Source organism: Papilio machaon, chromosome 25, assembly GCF_912999745.1.
Source record: "Papilio machaon chromosome 25, ilPapMach1.1, whole genome shotgun sequence".
NCBI classification, from domain to species: domain Eukaryota; kingdom Metazoa; phylum Arthropoda; class Insecta; order Lepidoptera; family Papilionidae; genus Papilio; species Papilio machaon.
This window is the reverse complement of record NC_060010.1, coordinates 1579034-1602563: the sequence shown is the minus strand read 5'-3', so window position 1 is coordinate 1602563 and position 23530 is coordinate 1579034. Positions and strand designations below refer to the sequence as shown.

At 33.8% G+C, this 23530-nt stretch overlaps 2 protein-coding genes across 3 annotated transcripts in view; one reads left to right on the top strand and one right to left on the bottom strand.

Moving 5' to 3' along the window:
• The window catches only part of LOC106713265 (pikachurin), a 115338-nt gene that overhangs the window by 31726 nt on the left and 60082 nt on the right, over positions 1-23530 (top strand). For both annotated transcript variants that reach the window (XM_045684240.1, XM_045684241.1), the window contains one exon: positions 19069-19222. In XM_045684240.1, the coding sequence (XP_045540196.1) occupies positions 19102-19222 (121 nt within the window). In that variant the 5' untranslated portion in view covers positions 19069-19101. The remainder of the gene's footprint in view (positions 1-19068; positions 19223-23530) is intronic.
• LOC123722431 (alpha-N-acetylgalactosaminidase-like) lies at positions 10209-17266 on the bottom strand. The gene is made up of 9 exons (XM_045684242.1): positions 17018-17266; positions 16456-16630; positions 15592-15766; positions 15203-15300; positions 13625-13786; positions 12890-13084; positions 11126-11290; positions 10439-10511; positions 10209-10280 (listed from the first exon to the last, which is right to left on the bottom strand). Exons 1-9 carry the CDS (start codon positions 17182-17184, stop codon positions 10249-10251), a joined length of 1242 nt encoding a protein of 413 aa, XP_045540198.1. The 5' UTR covers positions 17185-17266; the 3' UTR covers positions 10209-10248.

Sequence of the window (23530 nt, the reverse complement as noted above, 5' to 3'; positions counted from 1 at the left end):
ACGAAGTTAGTTCCAGCGATAACGAAACGTGTTCGTGCTACAGCAGCGCTCGGTGGCAGATTTATGACTTACTGCGCACTGTAGTAACATCTGTACAATGTTGCCATTTTACAAACAATTTTTCGATTTGAAATAGAAAAGAATCGACTTTTATGTGCATTTCTTTATTCGAATTTATTGGCCTACGTGTCTGATAGTTTACTAGGTCTATGGTAAAAGGAAAATTGTATTTGAAATCTATAAGTAATTAAACATATCGTTATGATGATTGTAAAATATATTGATTATATTATTGTTCATTTGTTATTATTTCTTACTAGCTTTTTCCCGCGACTCCGTCCGCGCGGAATAAAAAAAAAAAAAACGGGGTAAAAATTATCCTATGTCCTATTCCTGGTTCTAAGCTACCTGCTCACCAATTTTCAGTCAAATCGATTCAGCCGTTCTTGAGTTATAAATGGTGTAACTAACACAACTTTCTTTTATATATATAGATGTACGACGAATGAATTAGTTTGTTTTAAAAATATTTCCTAATTCTCAACTGAATAGTAATTTTGAAATATTAAATTACAGTCATGTGCCGTTTTTACAGACGAAATAAGTATATGGATATATTATTTAATAAATGAAAGACAACTATCTGTAGAATTTCATCAAAATTAAAATGTCTATGATATAAAAAGTCTCGAGATTGAAGAACACGGCCGAGGTATTGCGAGATTACGCTAGACATTCTCTTTCACTGAACAAAGGTTCGCAATTTAGGACGGGCCTCGTAAAATACCGGTGCGTACAATGGAAGTATCATGGAAAAAATAAACGGGAAATACAATGGAAAAACTGTGGAAATAAAGTGGAAAACATCGGAATATTACTTGATTACTGTGTAAAGTTTGAGATGAGTGTTAGGACGGAAAATTCGGTAAGTTACGAAGTGACACGTAGGCGAGGATTAGAGAACACGGTTTGGGAAAACGTGCCTAGATTGTTTACTTGTTACTCGAGATAAGTGTAAAAGTTATTTAGAACATGGTGGATTATATTCTTGGTTTTAGAAGTTGAAGGCAATCACATTTTTATGTATAAATTAAGTAAAATATAGTGGCTTTATTAATAAAATGCTAATCTATTTGGTTATAAATGATTCATTCGAAATGATTATTTTTTTTTACAACATAGAAATATCCCAAATTTTACTATTTGGAAATCTAATTTTAAATTTAATCCTGAAGTCATTACATAAAAATACCCAAATACAAAAAATATTTTTTAGGCAATTTTTTTTGCCAAAATAGTATACTTATCTAGCTAACGATTGTTGATAGTTCGATGTTAACACATTTTTATTCTAAACGCGTTGTAAGCACGTTTCAAAGTGTATTCTGTTTATCAAATTCTCCAGTTCATCGTAGACTTGGTTAAGTGTATTTGACAACATGCCAACTAAAGGCAGTGTAACTCGAATTGATGTTGGTTTCACACGAAGACACAATGAGCTTAGCAGGAATATTTGTGACGATCGTCTTCGTATCGTAATCGCCAAAACTAAATTAAATTTTTATACAATTTTTGTCGATGGCGATACGATGGCGATTGCCACAAATCTTCGTAATAGGCCCACAGTACTGCTATTGTTTAAACGCATCCGCGCACCTTGCGATGAGAGAACAGTTCTGTTTTGCCAATAGCAGTATTGCATTGTCTAACTGTTCTGTCACAATTTGCTGCCGTCGTGTGAAACTGTCATGATTTATAACGTAGTCTCGACTCTCACATTAACGCCTGTTCCATTTACTTTACATATTTATTGTGCGTACGCCCACCACATATCTTACTGATGTTGCCTAGAATGTAAATTACGATAGAATAAGCTTGATTTGTATTATCTGATTTTCTATTCTTTCCTTTGTTCTTATTTATCCAGTATTTTAATCAGGCTAGTTAGTATTCACATCAAAAAAGGACTTGATAAAAAAATTGTTACGATTTCTTTATTTTGTGACTTTAGTAGATCCAAATTTTTTTTATAAACCAAGGTGGCAAACAAGCCTGCGTCCAAATGAATATGCCGAAATGGCGAAGCGACCGCATAGACATTCACAATTGCAGATGCGTTGCCTACCCTCAATCGAAGGAGGAGACGCATAAAAAGAGAATATTTAACCTTCCTATGCATCTCCTCCTCCATCAAATCCACCTCCCCTTCCCATCCTTTCCTTATAAGAAAAGGGATGGGAAGGGAAAGAGGACTAAAATAGGCCTCCGGCACCACACTCATCCGACGAAACGCGGAATTACTTCCACTGCACGCCTGTCTTTTGTGTGGTAGTGGTATTTCACCGGGCGAGCCAATTCGTGCAACTGATGTTGTTGCTGTCGTCTACCACTGTTTTAATATAGCATAAGAATATTCCATTAAGTTTCCAGTACCGGATCTCCTTAAACAAGAATATATTGTTCGCAGCTCTGATTAAAAATAAGAGACATTAACATACGTTACGGTAGTAGGAACCCACGGTGAGAAGTTCCATGTTTTTCTATTGTATATTGTTAGAACACTGACCCTCATTTTAACAAGATGTTTTTATTTTGTTCTATTTATGTTGAAGTTTGAGTTTATGTTCAACATAAATAGAGTTAAACATAAAGGAAATTTTACGCAAATAATATACAACGCATTGTATCGGATGTGGTCAGTGCGGTGCGGTAGTACATGAAACTTCGTTTAAAACATTTAAGTGCTTACCCGTTATCTATAGTCCTGACTTAGTTTTAATAGTTTGCGGTTATGTTGAAAAAGTTGTTGTTAAACGGGTTCATTTAACTTGCTTCGTTTGGGTCAATAGATGAAATACCGCCATTGGCTGCGTTTTAAAACAAAGATTTTATTTTTTTGAATTCAAACTAAATAAATAACAATGTTATCCATTTGATTATTATTAACATGATTATGATGTTATTGATTTATTATTTAACAATATACTTGAAAATATTAATAAAACAGAGTTATAAGTGAGATTTGAACTTGTTATTTTCACTATTTTTTTTTAATTTCATCTCTCGCGTCTACTACATGTTTTGTGCTGATGGTATATATCCTGTAACACTCAGGAGAAGATAAATGACACCGCACTTGTCAATATCTGTTCAGTTGTTTAGGCTATAGGCCGTCGCAATTTACACACATACAAACCCACACATATAAAAACGTAATTACCCTACCTTACCCTCTTTGTCAGTCGGCTAAAACGTGTTTATAATTTTTTAATATGCTGTACAGTTTGTGGTCGCTTTTTATAACAACCTTCAACAATTTTAAGTATTGATTAAATTACTCAGGCGATGTGAAGTGGTAATCGATACGTCTGGCTAACGATTCTATTGAACTTTCAATGTTATAGTCAAAGTCAGCTATATCACAGGTTTTCACTGCTTATAAACATGTATAAAAACATGTTGTTAACTTTGATTTTTTTTTGACAATAGGCTATGAAAACCTTTGTCATCTTAAAGTTATTTTTAGGTATTACAAATAACTACATAATTTTTCTTAGAGTATTATTCTAGACTATAATAATGATAGGAGAAAAGTTTTGCTCTCGTAGTTTTTTATTATATTTTTTTGTTACTGTGACATGTTAAAGCCATAGCAAAGTAATTATGAAATACGTTATATTAATTAATTTAACTTAATAAAAGCATGAAATAATTAAATACGCTCATTCTAGATGTTACAAATTTACGAAATTATTTTATACAGTTTTCCGTCGGATTAATTTTCATTTTGTACTTACAGTTATATAAATATTAATATTGTAATTCCCAGAAGGTTGTTTTCGAAATGTTGGTATTACATTTTTTATCGAAATATGTTTCGAAATATTAATATTTTATTCAGTTCAAAAACATTTTGTAAGTTTTTTATTTTGTGTTAATTCCACGATGAATACAAAAATTATATAGCCGTAACAGCGTGAGTTTTTTTTTTTAAATATTAACATCATACTAATATAATAAATGCGAATGTTTAGATGGATGGATGAATGTTTGAAGATATTTCGCGAACGATTCAACGGATCTTAATGAAATTTGGCACAGATATAGAACGAAAAATGTTTGGAAGAACACATAGGCTTTTTATTAAGTTTTTTTAATGCCGCGCAGACAGAGTCGCGGGGGAGACCTAGTTTATTATAAATGTTTATATATTTACCCCACTGTTTCAAGAGGTAAATGTCGCGTGTATTGTGGATTTGTGTTTAAGGAAGTTCCATTGTGACCTTCGTAGCCTAATTACCTAAACCGATTGTGACGTAAGAGGTTCCATTCGATTCGTCTTTTTGTCGAGTGTCTTAAGAGTAGACAGGTCTAGTTTGGTATTTTTTGTTTTTTAATTTAATAAATAGTGTTATTTATATTTATGAATATTTTGTATTTTGTAAACCAAAATATAAACGATACGAAAGTTGACATGAAAGCTCCTTGAAAAGGTACGATAGAATTAGCAGAACCTGTGAGGTTGTGCGTGACGTTAAGGGGATGAGGGTAACGTTAGCAAACAAAAAACAACCTATTTTTCTCAAGTAACATACAAAGTACTCAAATTTATTGTGAAATGGAATTGTACATGCTGTGTGTTTTAAAAATGGTAAACAATGACAAAAGATGGAATGATGTTGTACACTAAAATCTCATTTCTTGAGTTACGACTTTATCCTCAGGAGTCATCGATTTTATTTAATCCAAAATGAGACTTGTATTTAAGTTTCTTGTGTTTATGGCTTTAAAATGAACAAGGGAAACGTATAAAATAATAAACTGAGTGAATTTAGTAGTTACGGAGATATTGGATTACATGTACCGGAGCTCAAATAACCGTGGCACCGAGCCAGCGGTACACTGAGGTACAAAATTATGGTACTGCTAAAATCATTGTATACTTTAATTAAAAGAAATAGAAGCTCTTGTTGATCGAATAATCGAATTAATGGATTATAATCCGTTTCAGTAGTATATTAAATATATATTGCATGATTCGTAGCATTGTAAATTCCAGAAGTTTTTTGTATTATAATATTATAATGTCGACTTGCTTTAAGCTTCAACTAGAATAAAAAAAAACTTAATTAGTAGCCTACGTGTAGTAGACTATGTTCTACATCTATGAAAAAATTCAGCGAAATCCCTGTTTTGTACTGGAGATACCTTCTAACAAACATCAATCCAAACATCTAAATCTAATATATAAAATTCTCGTGTCACAGTTTTCGTTCCCGTACTCCTCCGAAACGGCTTGACCGATTCTCATGAAATTTTGTGAGCATATTCAGTAGGTCTGAGAATCGGACAACATCTATTTTTCATTTTTTTTAACTGCGCGCGGACGGAGTCGCCGGCGACAGCTAGTTATTTATAATATCTACATAATATAATATAAAGAGGAAATATTTGATTGTTTGTTTGTTTTCGTTGAAAAGGCTCCGAAATTCTTTCATTTTAACCTTTGGGAAGCTACACTACCCCGGGTGACATTAGGCTATATTGATTTATTATTGAGGTTAAGGTGTTTATAAAAGTATATGTTTTACTCATAAATATGTATCACCCAAAAATGCTTCCGGTTTAAGTACTTTGTTATTTATTTACTATGAACAAACAGAAAATCTTCTAATAATTCAAAAATAAAACAAACAATAATAATAAAAACACATACACGTACACACACACAGACGCAAGCACAAATACAAACACACACATAAACACACGTGCGCGCTCGCGCACACATACAAGCATATTGTATAGATAAGTACCTATTTAAGACATAGATTAAGAGAAGGCACTACCTCATGTAACACAGGTCCATACCACAACCTGGTAACCTACCACAGGAGGCAGAATCCTATTGAATTGTAAAAATTTTTGTGGATCAATAAAACTTATTTTATTTTCATTTTTTTATTTGTCCTGATCGCATTATGGAAAGCCTGCACATAACAACAATAATCATGATTTGTTGTAATGTATAAGCGTGCGATAAAAGTTTTTATAATGAAACTACCTCGTTCAGTGTTTTAAAAGGAAGTAAGTTTATTATAGATTAGAATGGCACAGATAATAAAGAATGACAATCATAATGTCACCAGCAGGTGTCGCTACTATTGATTATTTAGATATAATTCAACAGTTTTGACAACGTCTAAGCCAGTGATTTTCAAACTTACTTCTTTCACCGCCACCTTTGAAAATCAATTATATTTCAGAGCCCCCTAATTTTTATTCAGCTCTAAAACTTAAAAATCACAATTTCATTACTTTAATTAATTTCGATGACCCCCATTTTTTGGGCCTCTTATTGCCCCCTGCTAGGTTTCAAACGCCCCCAAGGGGGCGTTATCGCCCACTTTGGGAAACACTGGTCTAAGCTATAATGTGATTGAACCACTGTCTAAGTTCTTTGTGGTTAGACATTCATTTTAAATTACTCCGATATAAATATCCTTTGAAGATAAATGTTAATTGTTTCTAACTAACCGCAGGAAAAATAATTAACTGGATAAAACAGCCTTTCTCGCGGTCGGTACACCATCCGCCTGACTTTAACTAACAGCATACTTTATACTGGAATGAAAATTGCACACCCTGTATCTGAAGGTTTCATTTAAAAAACTCGATTATCGGATTTACGGCTTTTATAAAGTAGACGTTTCTTTTATGGATATTTTAACATTTTGAAAGATCTATGCAGCAATTCTGGAGAAATCTAGTAACAGATATCCATTCAAACATTTGCATCTATATATATAAAAGAAAGTCGTGTTAGTTACACTATTTATAACTCAAGATCGGTCGAACTGATTTAGCTGAAAATTGATGGGCAGGTAGTTTAAAACTAGGAGACGGACATAGGAACTTTTTTATCTTGTGTGCATTTTTTTTTCCCGCGCGGACCGAGTCGCGGGTAAAAGCTAGTTTATAATAAAAAAATTGTTCCAGTGCGATTTCATCTGCTTTTATCCATTTTGTTACACAGAAAAACTTTGTTTTATTGTTCACATTGTGTAAAACTTTCATTAGCAAATGTCAAAAATTCAAATGCTCAAATGACAACGAAGGCTTTCGCCATTGGTTGAAAATTATCGTCACCATGGCAACCACATATCTTTGTTTGCTATTGGCTTGCAATTTTTGTTCCAACTTTTTTTTTTCAAATAACTCACCTCCTAAGTTTAATGGCGTGAAAATATATTGCCTAAAGCGTGTCGTAAATATAGGACTTATTACGAAATGAATTATTCAAAAGTAAGACGTGATTGCTACGATTTTGCGTTATAAAGAAGTGTGTGTTTTCGTTTTATTATATAAGTACAAATTAATTACGTAAGATTATAAGCACCATTAGAAATTGACATTCGACAACGTTATAAGTGATATTATACGAAGCTATTGAAAGCAGGCACTTTGCTACGGAGGTTTAATTACCAAATGGGATCCTCTTTGCACACGTCACTTACTCCTTATGTATTTACGCTTTGTGAAAATTCAATATTACTTATTTGAAGATGTGTCTTTAATATGTAGAAGAGAAACGTATCATCTCGTTTTACTGTCGTTAATTATATTTAGACAAGGTTCCATACTTCATTAATATGGTATTTAAATGTACACAGAATGTTAAGATTAGACTCTGCTTGGATTGGCAACCCGACCCTAAATAATGTAAAAAGGAAAGAAAATATTTAAAACATATCTAATTTGTAAACAATAGTTTTAACAGTGGTAAAGTCAGCAACGACAATATCTAGTGCACTAATGGGCCGGCTTATCCGGTGAAATACCACGACAACACAGAAGACAGGCGTCAAGTGGAAGCAATTCCGCATACAATCTGACAAATGTGGTGCCGGAGGCCTTAATTTAAGCAATTCCGCACACAATCTGATGACTGTGGTGGTAGCCGGAGGCCTTAATTTAATCTTCTTTCCCTCCCCTTACTTTCCTTATAAGGAAGTGAATTTGACGGATTTGATGAAAGGAAGGAAAAACAGAAACAGAATGTTTCTCCTTTCTATGCATCCCTTACTCTGTCGATTAGAGGTAAGAGGCAGCAGTCACTTCGCTATTTCTGTGAATTCAGGTGGCCGCCCGCTGGTTTGCCAGCTTGTAATAAAAAAAGCAAAAATTATCTATCAAACCGAGAATCAAACATTAGATTTCGCAGACGTGGTGCCACTAACCATTCGCCATAAAAACATGTGTGATTTTTTTTTTACAAAATGTCTCGTCTAGTACAGTCCTTTTAGTACCGGTACCTATTCAAAGCCTTGCTAACGTAATTACGTTCGCTATAAAGCTACCCATACAAGTACCGTCTCGTGTTCATTTAATTATTACACTAGTCGCACATTTACATTTAATCAACGCTCAATATCTGCGTCTAATGTGTGAGATTTATTTCAGTGAATAACCAGCTTTATTTAATTTGATATAAAGTTGATTGCACTATTTAAATGCTTTGTTCTCTATTTAGTTATTTGACTGCAGACACCAGTCTGCACACAGGGTAGCTGCCTCCCCCCGCCTAGAGAATTGGATAATGAAAAATAGAAATACAATGAAATCTTTAACTCAAACCATGTTAAGTCAAAATCCTTAGTAAGTCGAAATTAATGCAGTTCCATTCCGCTAAACCCTTAAATACCGAGTATCTCGAATTATTTAGACTTTGTTACTCGAACAAAATTTCCCTGCACAGTCATTTTAGTACATATTTGTACTCGATAACTAGAATTTTAAAAATTAGACTATGTAAGTTGAAGTTAGTAAAAAAATCTGACGTCACATTAGGAATGCCTCATTAAAAACTTCATATTCTGATTTTCTTGTTAAGTCGAAGACTCAATAATTCGATATTATTCCATATCCTTTTACATTCGAGATATCAAGATTCTACTGTAAAAACAACTTCTAATAAGACAATATTAATGGTAGTTGAAAATTTAGCCCAGATCATCGGCTTGTCATGCCCAAGTTTGTCTCTGTTTTGTCTAATAGAATGAATAGGCAATTGTTAAAATGTAATTTATTAATTGTTGACATCAACGCTTCGTTACATTGCAGAAAAATCCATACAAGACGAAATCTTCGAGATCAACTAATTTAATAGTATGTTTTTCTAGATTTGTTTTAAGCAGTGAAAACTCATCGTATATTAATGGTCACAATTTCAAATAATTAAATTGAAAACCAAAATCCATGTAGCCATATTGTTTTCTTTCTTATACAGAGTGTGCAATATCTACAAAATTGAGTTTTGAATAAAACATGTTGTGTATACCAAAAAATAAAAGGTAATATAAATTGTTCCAGCAAAGTCTTCCTCTGGCACCAATCCAAAACAAAAGCATCCATCTGATATATTGTACAATAACTTTTTTTATTAAAAAAAAAACCGAAGGTTCCTATGCATAGAGTTGTAACACAAAAAATGCAGTATCTCAGAAAAGCTTTTTTACATAATGGCATAGAAGTTATTAAATTATTCAAACTTTCGTGAGACATTATCATTTACTAATATAAGTCTGGTGTCGGCACCGACTAGTTTCGAGCCACAACAACAACACCAACACTGCTTTGGTATCAACCTCGTCAACGACGCCGGCGCACCCCGCGCCCCCCGCCCCCTCAAGACGCGCCCTAAGAGCGCAGGCGCGCAGTGAGCGACGGGCCGCGTCCGCGAAATAATACCAGTCCCACTCACCCTGATGAAGAGCCCCTGATGGGCTCGAAATTAGTCGGTGCCGACACCGGATTATGTACGTGAGTTTTAGCCGTTCCTATATTGGCATAGAAGTTTTAATGTTAAGAGTATTTCATTATAAATCTCACGATTTAAATAAGAACACGTTCAACTTTTTATTTGAAGAATGTAAAGATCGTGTATACCAATTCAAAAAAAAAAAAAAAAATTAAAATACGAGTTACGACCGTTTGCGTAGGACCTGTTTATAGTCACGAAAATTGAGGTTATCATGAAAAAAGAGTAGAAAAGAAATATTTGGTTACATTTTAACTATAATTTTGCTGTTATTTTTTTTTTAATTCTTTATAATATTTTTGTTTTAAAAGGAATTGCTTATTCAAATGTAACAAGCGAAGTAAATAAAACAGGTTTTAAAATAAGAAATTTATTTATTTTTAATAAATACTGAGAATCAACTGTGAGTAAACTAAAATCTTCACTATTTTTTACAATGCGTAGAGAGTATATAAAATAACATCTGAAAGAAAATTTTCACAAATTATTTTTTTTCTATTGAATTTCGTAAGTTTGGTAAAATGCAAATGTTTGAATACTTTCCCATGCTTCTCTTTCATATTTCTTAATAAAAAAATCAGTTTTTTTTACAAGACTAATAAGTTTTTTGGCTCAACCAACCTTCAAAAGGTACCGTTACTGTTATGATGTCGTCTAAAGTTATATTTCTTAAATACTTTCCAGTAAATACATCCTAAAACGACAACAAATTTAAATTATCTAAACAACAAAAAAAATAGCAAACTAGTCTTTAGTGCCTTAATAAATATTTCCTATCCATCCATTCAGCCTCGTAACGCCCACTGCTGGGCATAGGCCTCCCCCAAAGATCGCCACAATGATCGGTCCTGTGCTACCCGCATCCAGGATACTCCCGCAACCTTGACCAGATCATCGGTCCATCTTGCGGGAGGCCTGCCCACGCTGCGTCGACCTGTACGTGGCCGCCATTCTAGTACTTTGCGGACCCATCGGCCGTCCGTTCTGCGGGCAATATGGCCGGCCCATCACCACTTAAGGTTTACAATTCTTCGGGCAATGTCGATTACTTTGGTTCTGCTGCGGATCGCATCATTTCTGATGCGATCACGCAGAGAGATACCGACCATTGCCCTTTCTGTGACTTTCAGTCGCCTAATGTTGCCCGCAGTGAGGGGCCACGTCACAGTTACATAGGTCAACACTGGCAACACACACTGGTCATAGACTTTCGTCTTGAGAATACTTCCAATATCAGATAAATTAAAAAAAAAATCAAGAAAGAAAAAATCAAATGCTAAAAACATTAATTAAATAAAAAAAACCTACCATCACACTGTAACCATCTTCAGATTCCAAACCATAACTGCTAGGAGTAAAAGAGACAGTGAAATTGCTTTTGTATAGGTTGACGAGTGCGAAAGAGAAAGAGTGATATTTGTCGCCTTTCATGGGAAGATGTCGCTTTACCCATAACGTTATAAAATATGAAAGCTGAAAAAATAAATAACAAAATAAGCATTCAGTTAATACTAAGTACTAATATTATAAACGCAAATGTTTAGATGGATGGATGGATGTTTGTTTGAAGGTATCTGCGAAACTGTAAACGGATCTTAATGAGTCTGGAAGAACTCATAGGGTACTTTTACGTTTTTTTATTCCGCGCAGACCGAGTCGCGGGCGCCAGCTAGTTAATAAATATACCTTATTTTATATTTTATTTTTTATCTTGTTTCAATCGAAAGAGTTATTATTAAAACTTTGCCTAAAAATTTTCACAAAATCACTTTTTTTATATTACGCGGCAAACAAACAAGCCACCTGAATTCGCTGAAATGGCGAAGTGAATGAACAAATACAATCGCAAATGCAGATCATACACAGAAAGAGATTATCTTCCGTAGAGAAAATCTTAGATTGAAGTAATGGCCGCCATGTTTGGAATTTGAAATTAATTTGTTTACATAATTAAGACTTTCAATTGAAAAGTAACTCGTAGACAGAGCAATTACAAAAATGGTTAATAGTATGTAATTTAAGAATAATATAAATAATAATAATAATAATATAAAATTTAATTTAATACTCTTTACAATATAAGTTAAAGGTTAATTTCCCACGGGGATTGCATAGTGCATGTATGGACAAAGTGTATTCCATCACATTAACCTCGCTGACGATCAGAGGCGACATCAAAGCGAGCTATTTCCGTATAATGCCACTCAATGTTCTATCCGGTTAAAGGCCTGTCTAATATAACTAAAGGCTATTTCTAAATAATTAACTAAGTCTTAGTAATACAATAAAGTAATTAAAATAACAACAATTAAAGTTCAACTAGCTTTTACTCGCGACTCCGTCCACGGGGAATAAAAAGAATGCACACAAGATAAAAAAGTTCCTATGTCCGTGTCCTAGTTCTAAGCTACCTCCCCATTAATTATCAGCTAAATCAGTTCGACCGATCTTGAGTTATAAATAGTGTAACTAACACAACTTTCTTTTATATATATAGATTTTTTTTTATAATGAAAAAGTTAGCGCTTGACCACGATAGATATATAGATTATATCTTAAGGTAACAATAGTATAATATTTTCGGGCAAATTCATTGATTCGACAGTTTACCTCTCTAGGGGTTACCAAAGAAATTCAAATATATAAATTATAGAGCGGACATTAAAATTAATTAACAAATACTTTGTCAGTAGCGCAAATGGTAGTAGCGCAGGAATACCACTTTATACGCAATTTTCAAATGAAAATTGTTACCTAGTAGTAACAAGTTGAAGTTTTCAATTAAACCAGCGAACGGCCACCCAAATTTTCCGATACAGCGAAGCGGCCACTACCCATAGAAAACCGCAATTGCAGATACGTTGCCTACCTTTAATCAACGAAGAAGGGGACGCACAGAAAGAAGATATTTTCCATTCTTATATGGGAAAAATCCACTTTTCCTTCCCATCCTTTTCTAGGAAAAATGTGGGAAAGGAAAGAGGACTAAAATTAGGCCTCCGGTACATACACTCATCAGAAAAAACGCGGAATTACTTCCACTTCACACCTGAAAACATTTCAGTTACCTACCTCGTATGGCTGTGCCATAATACCCAATGGATCTTGTCCAATAGCTATAAGATCCATGTTCTGCAACAATGACTTCTCGTAGTCACTTATCTTGGTCATATCACAGCTGAGCAGTAGCGGGGCTGATAACATCGCGTAAACTGACAACTGTACTCTACTCTGACCCTCTGTTAGTACATCTGTACCAATAATTAACTGGACAAATAAACAAGCAGATATTTTATGTGTGTACCTGACTGACAATAGTTTTCATTTATTATGTAAATTCCGTGACCATCAACGGTCTCATGCCTAAACGACTGAATCGATTTTGAGGATTAAGGTGTTCAGTCAATAACACAGCTCTACAAAAGAAAAGTTTTTTTGTTGCCCTGGATATCATCGCAATTTTTTACGTTTTCAAGTGCCCAGATTATATATTCATGAAAGTTCTCAATGTGCTCGTATTTTCATGGGTTTCACATGATGGCAGATTACTGCTGGTCTTTAAAAAGAGATTGTCCCCTGACGAACTATAAAAGAAAAGCTCATAAAAGGCATTTTATGGAAATATAAAATATATTTGCGATATTTTCCTCTTCATTAACTTCGATGTATCCTAATTTCTTAAAATATTACTGACGTTATAAATATTTGTCGTTTTTTGATTTTTGTAATGTAATAGCGCATATGCTACTCAATTTATTTTTTAATTCTACGCTGACTTAATTGAATAAGTAGCAAGGTAATACTTACCATATCAGGGTCATTCCATCCTCCAGGTCCATGGTACTTAGATAAAGTAGAGTATGCGTTCTTGTAGTGATCTATAATTATCCTCACCGATGCCCAAGATGTGGATACGTCGTGATAATTCCGCCAGAGGTTACAATGAGATGCTATCTTTGAATAATCTGGCTGGAAAAGGTAGAACAATTTGTAATAAAAAATAAAAAAACTGATTCCGTCGCATACGGACATTTCCTACCTATTCGAAATTAAGTCGAAAACAGAGCAAATACATTCATTCCAAATTCTATCTTTAACGGTTACTTCATTCTATATTAGTCATTTATATTATTAGTTCGTATTCTCACCACCGCTATCTACAGCAGCCATCAGCGCCAAAATGGCAAAAAGCAAATAAGCACGAAATACCACGGCTTATAGCCGTTCCATGTATATAGGTCAGTGACTGTCACTGTTACTGTTGTGATTTTTTAATGTAATTTTCTTTATCTAGGTAGGTTTTACTTATTTTCATACAGATCTAATTGCGATAAAAGCGCCTCTCTCACCGGTCCAGAAATCATTGTTTGATGACTTTTTTTATATATATTACAAAGTCGCTAACGAGCAAGCGGCCACATGAATTCGCCGAAAAGGCGAAGCGACCGCTGCCCATATACATTAGTAATTGCAGATGCATTGCCTACCCTCAATCTACGAAGGAGGAGACGCACAAAAAGAGAATATTTAACCTTCCTATGCATCTCCTCCTCCATCAAATCCACCTCTCCTTCCCATCCTTTCCTTATAAGAAAAGGGTGGGAAGGGAAAGAGGACTAAAACTATACTACGTTTTATACCAGTCTTTTAAACGATTTACGATAAGATTACTTAACTGTCAAAGAACATATAACAATAGAAACAACTCTTAAAAAAGTTTAAATCACAGTTTCTCTTCCTTTCTGAGATGTTAAATATAACTTACAATTTACTAAAGCTATGTGACATTACATACAAGTGCTGTACAATTAACAAATTAAAATTTAAATCAGTAATTACGATCCTACATTATAGTCGGAATATCAAATGACAGCCGTGTTAGAATTATGTCGGGCTTCGACCACAATTCGATTAGTGTCAGTCATGTGTCAGGCATAAATTTAGATATGAGTAAATCTGTTCGCGCCTAAAATGGAAACTGATGGACAGTTGATTGTTGACAGTTGACATATTAATATAATAATTGTCACGATTTTTTGCGTATGGATAGGGTTGCCAGGTCGCAAAAATAGCCGGACAGACCAGCAAGTTTGGCCGGACATTTGGGTAGAAAGGCCGGACACGACCGTCAGTCGACTCGTCGCCGGCGCTCGGCCACTCTCGTTTGCGAAATGTAAAAAACCTAACAAAAGCCGGACAACCCGGACACCGTTTATTTTGACCGGACACGCAATCAAAAAGCCTATCTATGTGCGGCTTTATTAAGCCTGGCAACGCTACGTATGGATGTGAACTCAAGTGATAAGAATAGGGAGATGATGAGTTATGCTTTTAGTTTTGACTTTAGGACATTTCAAACAAACAAACCTTATAAAAAGTACTTACAATTTTATGATGAATATATTGAATATAATAGGGCCAACTGCATGAGTACACTATGGGCCGTTCAGTCTTGTTTAGATAATGTCCGAGCTTTATATACGCTGGAATATAAAAGTAACTTTAGTGCAAATTCAATCAGAAATTAATAAATTAGATAAAAAAAAAAATATCATGACATGTAAAGGTGTTATAAAAAGTATTGAGGGCTATTTTTTTGAGAAATTTATTTTATTATTTTTCAAAAATTTATTCTCAAAGAAATTAACATTTCTCAGTTGACAACTGAGATATAAAAATATATCATTGTTTTTTTTGTAAAGGATCAGAGGGATAGTACGTTTTTATACAAGTTTCGGCGGTGGAAACACAGTATTTAAGACAAAATTTCATACCAGTATTTAAAAAGCTTTCCTCCACAAAGCACCCATCAACTTTGATATAATCAATGCCCCACTCCGCAAATGTCATAGCATCGATACCAAAATGTTTTCTCGAGCCGGGAAAATGCATGCATGTTATATTTGCTACGTTTGTGTACATACCAAATTTAAGACCTTTAGAATGAATCTAAAAAGTGAATAATTGCTATAATGTATACTAATTTTATAAATAGGAAAAATTCGAATTTATATTTGTTTGTTTACATAGAAAATAAAATTAACTCTTCAAATGCTTCACTATTCCCAGTTGACATAGACTATATTTATGTATATACTTGAACAAAAAGAAAAATAAATATTTTCATTCTGGTATTTTTAGCCGACTTCAAAAAGAAGGAGGTTATGGTAGTGAAAACTCCAGTAATAATAACATCATCATCAGCTCACTGTACATCCCCACCAAAGGGCTCGGAGCCTACCTTAAGTTAGGGGTGACTAGGCCATAGTCAACCTTTGGCCCAGTGCGGGTTGACTTCACACATATAATTCAATTTCTACACAGATATGTGCAGCATCACGATGTTTTCCTTCATCGTAAGAACGTCGGATAAATGTTAATATGTCAATTGAAAATAGAAAAACACATTGGTACACAGCGGGATTGGAACCCAGGACCTGCAGATTGCAAGTCAAGTGCTTAACCCCTGAACCACCGAGGCTCTACGTTAATTACATATTACATGCAAAATGCAGTAAGAATATTGAAATCCAATTAATATGTAGCTTCTGAAGTTGACAGGATTTCCTCTACTTCCTTATATGAATACAGAAATAAAAGTAAAGCTATAATTAATAATCATAAAATAACTTACTAACATAATCGGAAATGTATTTCATTCCGTTTGGAAATCTCTTCTTGTCCGGCACCAGTCTGCCATCACTGCTACGTTCACGTTCAGACCAGCAATCATCTATCACAATATACTCATAACCCGCTTCTTGATAACCATCATTGTAGAATGAATCCGCTACTGATAGTATTAATTCTTCACTAAAAACATAAATACAGTAAAAAGAAATAATATATATTTAAGTAAATTTTCTTTTACGTCCCAACTAATATGAATTAAAATGATTGACGAATAACCATCCAGACAAGAGGGAAAACTTCAATTTAAATTGTAATTTGAGTGACTATGACTATGACTAGTTAGCTAGACTATTTGCTAAAAAAAAGTAAAAAAATTCAATAAAAGAAAGATAGACTAATTATTGCGACCAGAAATAACATAGAAAATTGATATTACAAGTAAACTAAAATCGTAGAAAAGGACTAAGAAATTCCTACTGGTTTTCAGCTGGCCCCAGTTCACTAGATGCTTATTAAATAGTATATATTTTATCAATAGCAATTTGTTCAGGTAAGTTGTTTACTTACTCTAGACATTTTTGTGGATTATCCAAACAGTTGTCGCCACACATATAATAACCCCACGACATCCACCCCATTGGAGGTGTTCTTGCCAATCCATTATCTAAAAGCTTTACCCTATCGAGTAAACAAACGAAAAATATCAAGGTAAACAGAACTTTTAAACTTTTCATGTTAGAATAACCGTTCACGATCACTCAAAATGATTATCTAGATTTGAAATTTGGGTAAAATAAACAGAGAATTCACACGCTTTTAAAAGAACACTGCAATAAAGCCTTATAAATTAACTTTGGAAAGAAAATAGTAATGTTCGGTGTTTACATTTTGCTCGGTTGTCTGTTGGATTGTCAGTGTCAGTGTCTGACAGATGTCAATTGTCACTATTATAGTACATCTGTCATTATGGTCACTATTTTTTTTATTATAAAAGAATATTGTGGATTAAAATACCTTCTTCATAGTTGTTGTAGGCGATTTTAAAGTAAATGGACTAAAAATATACAATCTTTCATCACTATTGTTTTTTCAACCAAAAGTTTTCTTAATATAAAGACGAAAAATAGTAGAAATTCTCTTAAATTGTTTGAACAATGCTTAAAAACATATTTTTTTACAAACTAGCGATTACTTTCGACTTCGTCAGCGCAGAAAAAAAAGCTAAGCTAAACTTCATAAAACTCCCGTCAAAATCGGTCCAGCCGTTTATAAATTTATCTGGAATATACGCAGATTCGCAGATATGCAGACCAAAAAAATAGATTTTTGTTAAAAGCATTATAAACACATCGGTTCACGAAAAAATTTTTTTTCGATGTAACATACAGTCACTCTAATTTTATTATATTATGTATAGATAGGCCATTCTGATACTGTTAAGACTCAAACAGCATTTTGAAAAATGAAAATGTTTTATTTGCGCAAAATCTCGCATGAATTCTCTACATTCGGTATGTTCCAATTCCAAGTAAATAAAGTTATCAGGGTTGGCAGAATATTTAGAATTCTTTTTAAAGTTTTATTGTCAACAATTTCTAATTAAGATTGAAGAGATAAAGTTATAACTTGTCAAAAAAATCCTTTCGGAGTTTCTAACAATTTAAGCAGAGATGAGATAAATGTCTATCACGTGCCAACCCTAGCGTAAATCGATCCAGACGATTTAAACGAAGGGTCGGCAAAACGGCGTCATGGCCTTCGTAGTTACAAAGAAAATCGGACGGAATAAGACTAGGGGTTTATATGAATGTCTTAGCTAACCTACCTAAGGTTCTTTTCTGAATTAAATCAGTTTTCTTTTATTGTACCTCTGTAATTGATTGCTTGTTTGGGAGTTGTAATATTATCTAGTGAATGGATGACTTGCTTTTTGATGAAACGGTGAATTAAAAAAAATTGGAAACTTTGATGGATTCGAAGATTAAGTATAACCCTTTGAATGCTGTAAACATAGATAATTACCAACTCCTTTACGACGTTAAGTTACAAGGTGGTAAATATACGATAAGTAATATATGGTTTAAGGAAAAAATGGGCTCCTAGAAAATTATGTAATGTAAAACTTGAGGTAAAAATTGTTTGAAGATATTTGATTTCAAATATGAAAGTGAGTCTAACTTGATTATAACAAAAAGCAAATATTTAAAAGCAAAATTTACAAATTCTTCACCTGAATCGAATAGCTTACGAAGAACCGTGAACGTGCTTTGGATTGAAGGCACGCGACTACGGCTTACCTACAATTGAGTTATACAACTACGCTTTTGAATAACATATTCGATTCTGTTTGGATTTGTGTAAGCGAAATTTTATTGATTTCTTTACGTTTAGCTAAAATAAGCTTAGGAAAAGCTGGGAACTTTCGAAATTTATGGTTTACTTCGAGCAGTATTGTTTTCAATTAAGGTACGAGGTGTGGAACATGCTAACCGTTAATTTAAAATATTATCACGAATCATCAAATATTATAACAAGGAAGGATAAGCAATTTTATTTAATAATAGTGATTAAAAGTTGGAGACTCATCGTTATAATGATATCATTGTCTTGTTTTGCAGAGTGTGAGTGCGCCAGCTCGAGTATGGGCGGATATGGCATGGCGTAGTGTTACGATGGCCGCGCCGCTCGCCGCGCTGTACGCCGCGCTGCTGGCGTCGGTAGCTTGCCGCGTACCGACGCTCGAGCCGGTGCGTTTCGAGGCAGCTTTCCAAGGTAAAAATACACAAATCTACAAAGTTATACTAGTTATTCTGCAAATATGCATCATGCTCTATACATTAGTGGATAAGGCGATCCACTTTGCGGTACTGTAGTAGTAGTTGTAGCTTTTATGGCGAACACAATTATATCTAAGGACTTACTAGCCAAAGTTAAAAGTTGCCGAGACTTGTAGATTTTTAGTTATTGAATAAATAAAATCGTGTTTTAGGTTAGATTTTCCACTAATTTGACGTAACTTTGACAGTTTTATTTAAAAAATGGGCAAAGGCTTTGAATTTTAGTTCTGAATTTATCTCGTTAAATTGTAACAAAATGATTCCCAACACACATCAGACTTTCTTATGTTCTTTACTATTCTATATTATTATGCTTATAATCTACCTGTTAACAAACTTTCAGCAATCTAACTAGTTCAGAATTCAATCTGAATTGGATTGGAACTTAGGAACTACAATCGCTTATTGTATCCATTCGCTAAATCCGTAAATATCAATGGCACTCGAAGGCGATGAAATACGGCCATCTTAGAATCATTCCGAAGATAACAACAGTCCACTTCGATCTGTCGTAAATGTTTACCGTCCCCGCCTACGATATCTTACCATGGCTCCTACGTATATGGTTGTAACTTGATTTTTGCGCAAAATAACTTTTAATATTCTATCTCGAACCAATCTAACTTATGCGCAATTTTTTTATAGAAAGTTTACAATCCATTTACTTTAAATTTAAACGTTCTAATGATCGCAGTAGCAATTGAAAAACTTGACAATGTTTTTACTCCCTTTTGAAGAAAGTAATTAAAATAATTTTTGGATCGACAGCAAGATTTGTATATTGATTTCGCCCGTAAATCGTGTGATTTTAAATGGTATGTAGTCATTATACAAATACACTAAAATTACACTTTAAAAAAAAATCCGATTTTTGTACTACAACGTTGTGCGTAGGAGCCGTCTTTTTATTAGCTATATGAAGGAACTTTATTTCCTTTGCGAAGCGAAATTGCTCGTTATTCTCGTAGTGATTCGATTATGTAGCTTTCATTACGGGCAAGCTATAATATTGTGTTGACGAAATATTGATAGCTGTTTTATTTGATTATACGGACAAGGTTTTATAGTCTTGAAAGACATAATCTGGACTTTGATAAAAGATATAGGACTTTATTCTAGACTTTAATACTTAAAATGGATGGATATATCTAAATAAATAAACGATTTAACAGTATCATTACATTTTTACGCGTCTCTGGTGCAGCGGATTAGGCAATGGACTTTTTTTTTATATCATAAGGTGGCAAACGAGCGTGGGGCCATCTGAATTCGGCCGAAATAGCAAAGCGACTGCTGCACCCATCCGCAATTTCTTCCTCTAATTGACGGAGGAGTTGACGTTCATATAGAGATTATTTCTCCTTCATATACATACCCTCTTCCGTCAAACAAGAATAAGGTAAGAAGGGAAAGAGGACTAAAATTAGGCCTTCGACACCACACTTATTAGGCTGCGGAATTTCTTCCACTTGACGTCTGTCTTGTCTTATGTGATCGTGATATTTCTTCAACCAATCAAGTTCGCCAGTGTGGTTGAGTAAGGTCTAATCACATCTAACTTTGTAGACTCTAACTCTAACTTAACTAGAGTAGTCTCCTAGACCCGAGAGTGGGGAAGTGTTGCATTTTATTTGTTACAAAATTTAGCATTATTTTTATGTGGTAGACTTAAAGTAAATACTGTGTTGTTTAAGTCTGCGACATTTAAAATGCGAATGTTTAGATGGATGTTTGTTTGAAGGTATCTTCGGAATGGCTCAACGAATCTTAATGAAATTTAGCATAGTTGTAGAACATACTCTAGACTAGAGGAACATATAGGTTTATTAAGTTTTTAAAAATTCCGCGTGGACGGAGTCACGGGCGACTGCCAGTTTTAAATATATGTTTGAGACGTGTAAACGTGAACTTTTATTAAATTCTAATTTATTGCTAACGTATAAAACAAAGTGAAACATCTCGTATCTGTATAAAACAAAAAAAATCTATCCAATAAGTTTAGTTACACTTACTCAAGTTTCAAGCGAAGTTTACTTAGCGGGTAAGTAATTTCAATACTTCCATACATAAGTTACATGAAATATGTTACGTTTATGAACCGTGAACAACGCAGCTGGCTTCATACGAACTTACTTAAGCTAAGTTAGCAAATTGGCCATTACTCATAACTTAGTGCTAAGTATAGGTAGTAGAGAAATTACTTAACTGTTTAAGAATTATTAATGTCTAGACGAGACCGTGTCTGTCTATCAAATATGTATAATCAATACATAGTATAAAACAAAGTCGCTTTCGCTGTATGTCCGTATGTATGCTTAGATCTTTAAAACTACGCAACGGATTTTGACGCGGTTTTTTTTAATAGATAGAGTGATTCTTAAGGAAGGTTTGTATGTATAATAAATGCATAATATAGTAAGAAACACTGATAAATTTAAAGTTTTCTAATGTGATGTCGTAAATAAGCACGTTTTTTTGCGCTTTTATTGCAAACGCTGGCTGAACCCTACGAGATAGACCAAAATAATGTACTACAGTATTGTTCACCTTAAAAAGTTCAACAAAAAAGTCCGCGATGGTATATGTCTATCTCTTAGGGATAACCCAGCATAACCATTTTTATTCTTTTACGAAGTGATTTTAAACAATACAGCATTAATCCTTATCCATTTAAGTACCTTAAATAAATTGTGCATTTATTCTGTAGTAGGTATATTTTGCATTGCACCCGTGCGAAGCCGGGGCGGGTCGCTAGTAATAATTAAACTGTACATTAATTTAAACCAAAAAATAGCTGTCTGTTTTTTAATAAAACAAAATAATGCGCCTATTCCAGGCTGTGAACTATTCCTATTTCAAAATTCATCCAGATCCGTTAACCTCTTTTGGATTTATATGATAACAAAGTCTATCCAAACTTTCTCATTTAAAAAGTAAAAAAGGTAATATTAAATATCTGGAAATAGCAATGCTAAGGACAGTGTGAAGAAAAGAAGTGTGTTTTGTGTTTGTCCGCGACTTTAGCGCAGTATTAAAAATAAAACAATAGCCTACAATATGCCTGCGTGCATCAGCTACCTTTACGTCAAAGCTCCATCAAAATTGGTTTTTCGTTACGAAAATACATCACGTGTACGAAATAGAATTTCCTTTCTCAATATTACTTACAGACGCTTTAACTTTATTAATGCGTATAGATACAAATCATATAAGTGTCGTATCGCTTGAAAGATGTTCATATTAGATGACTTAATACTTTAATTAACCAGCTTTTACCCGCGACTCCGTCCGCGCCGAATAAAAAATAGAAAACGGGGTAAAAAGTTAGCCTATGTCCTTTTCCTGGATCTAAGCTACCTGCCCACCAATTTTCAGTCAAATCGATTCAGCCGTTCTTGAGTTATAAATGGTGTAACTAACACAACTTTCTTTTATATATATAGATTGTGCAATTAACTAAAGATTGAACAAACGTATTCAAGACGTAACTATAGTCTTCTAGGTGTACAAAAGTTAAATTATCGACTAATAAAATCGTAACGATAAATTTTCTAGCCTGTAACAAAAGTTTGCAAGTAACAGTTTGTAAAGACGTTGCTGTAATGCGTCTTCTTTTCCTTAACGGTCGCTTTTGCCGCCAAAAGCTGTGGAAATTCCCGCGTTATTGCTGCCCCAGTGTACTAATAGGACATCCTTTGTTGACGCCGTGTAACATTAGTTTTTATTAGTAGCAGTAAGGTGAAGCAAAGTTTTAATAAAATAGAACAATGGCGTGGGATTTTGGAGAATATTTTTGGTTTTTTTGAACACAGAAATATATAGAGTACATATTGTGCCGACACGTAGGGTAAAGGACCAATAATTTTACACTGTATCGTATGGGTTTCGTTATTCTTTTACATATAAAATTCTCATTTCACAATGTTAGTTACCATAGTCCTCCGAAACGGCTTGACCGATTCTTGAAATTTTACAGTTTTTTAAATCGGTTACAATCAATTTTTCATTCTCCTATTAAGTTTTTTAAATGCGCGCGGTCGGAGTCTCGGGTGACAGCTAGTATAATCTAAATAAACTGTTTTTGAGACTGTCTAATCCTAGACATAAAAAACAAATTTAAACAAATATTCGTTCACGTCTGCTATTTTATTTCAATTAAATAACAAAGTATAAAATAACAAAGATCATGTCAATATGAATATCTCACCTGTATTCTTCATAACAAAACAACGAACAAAAAGGA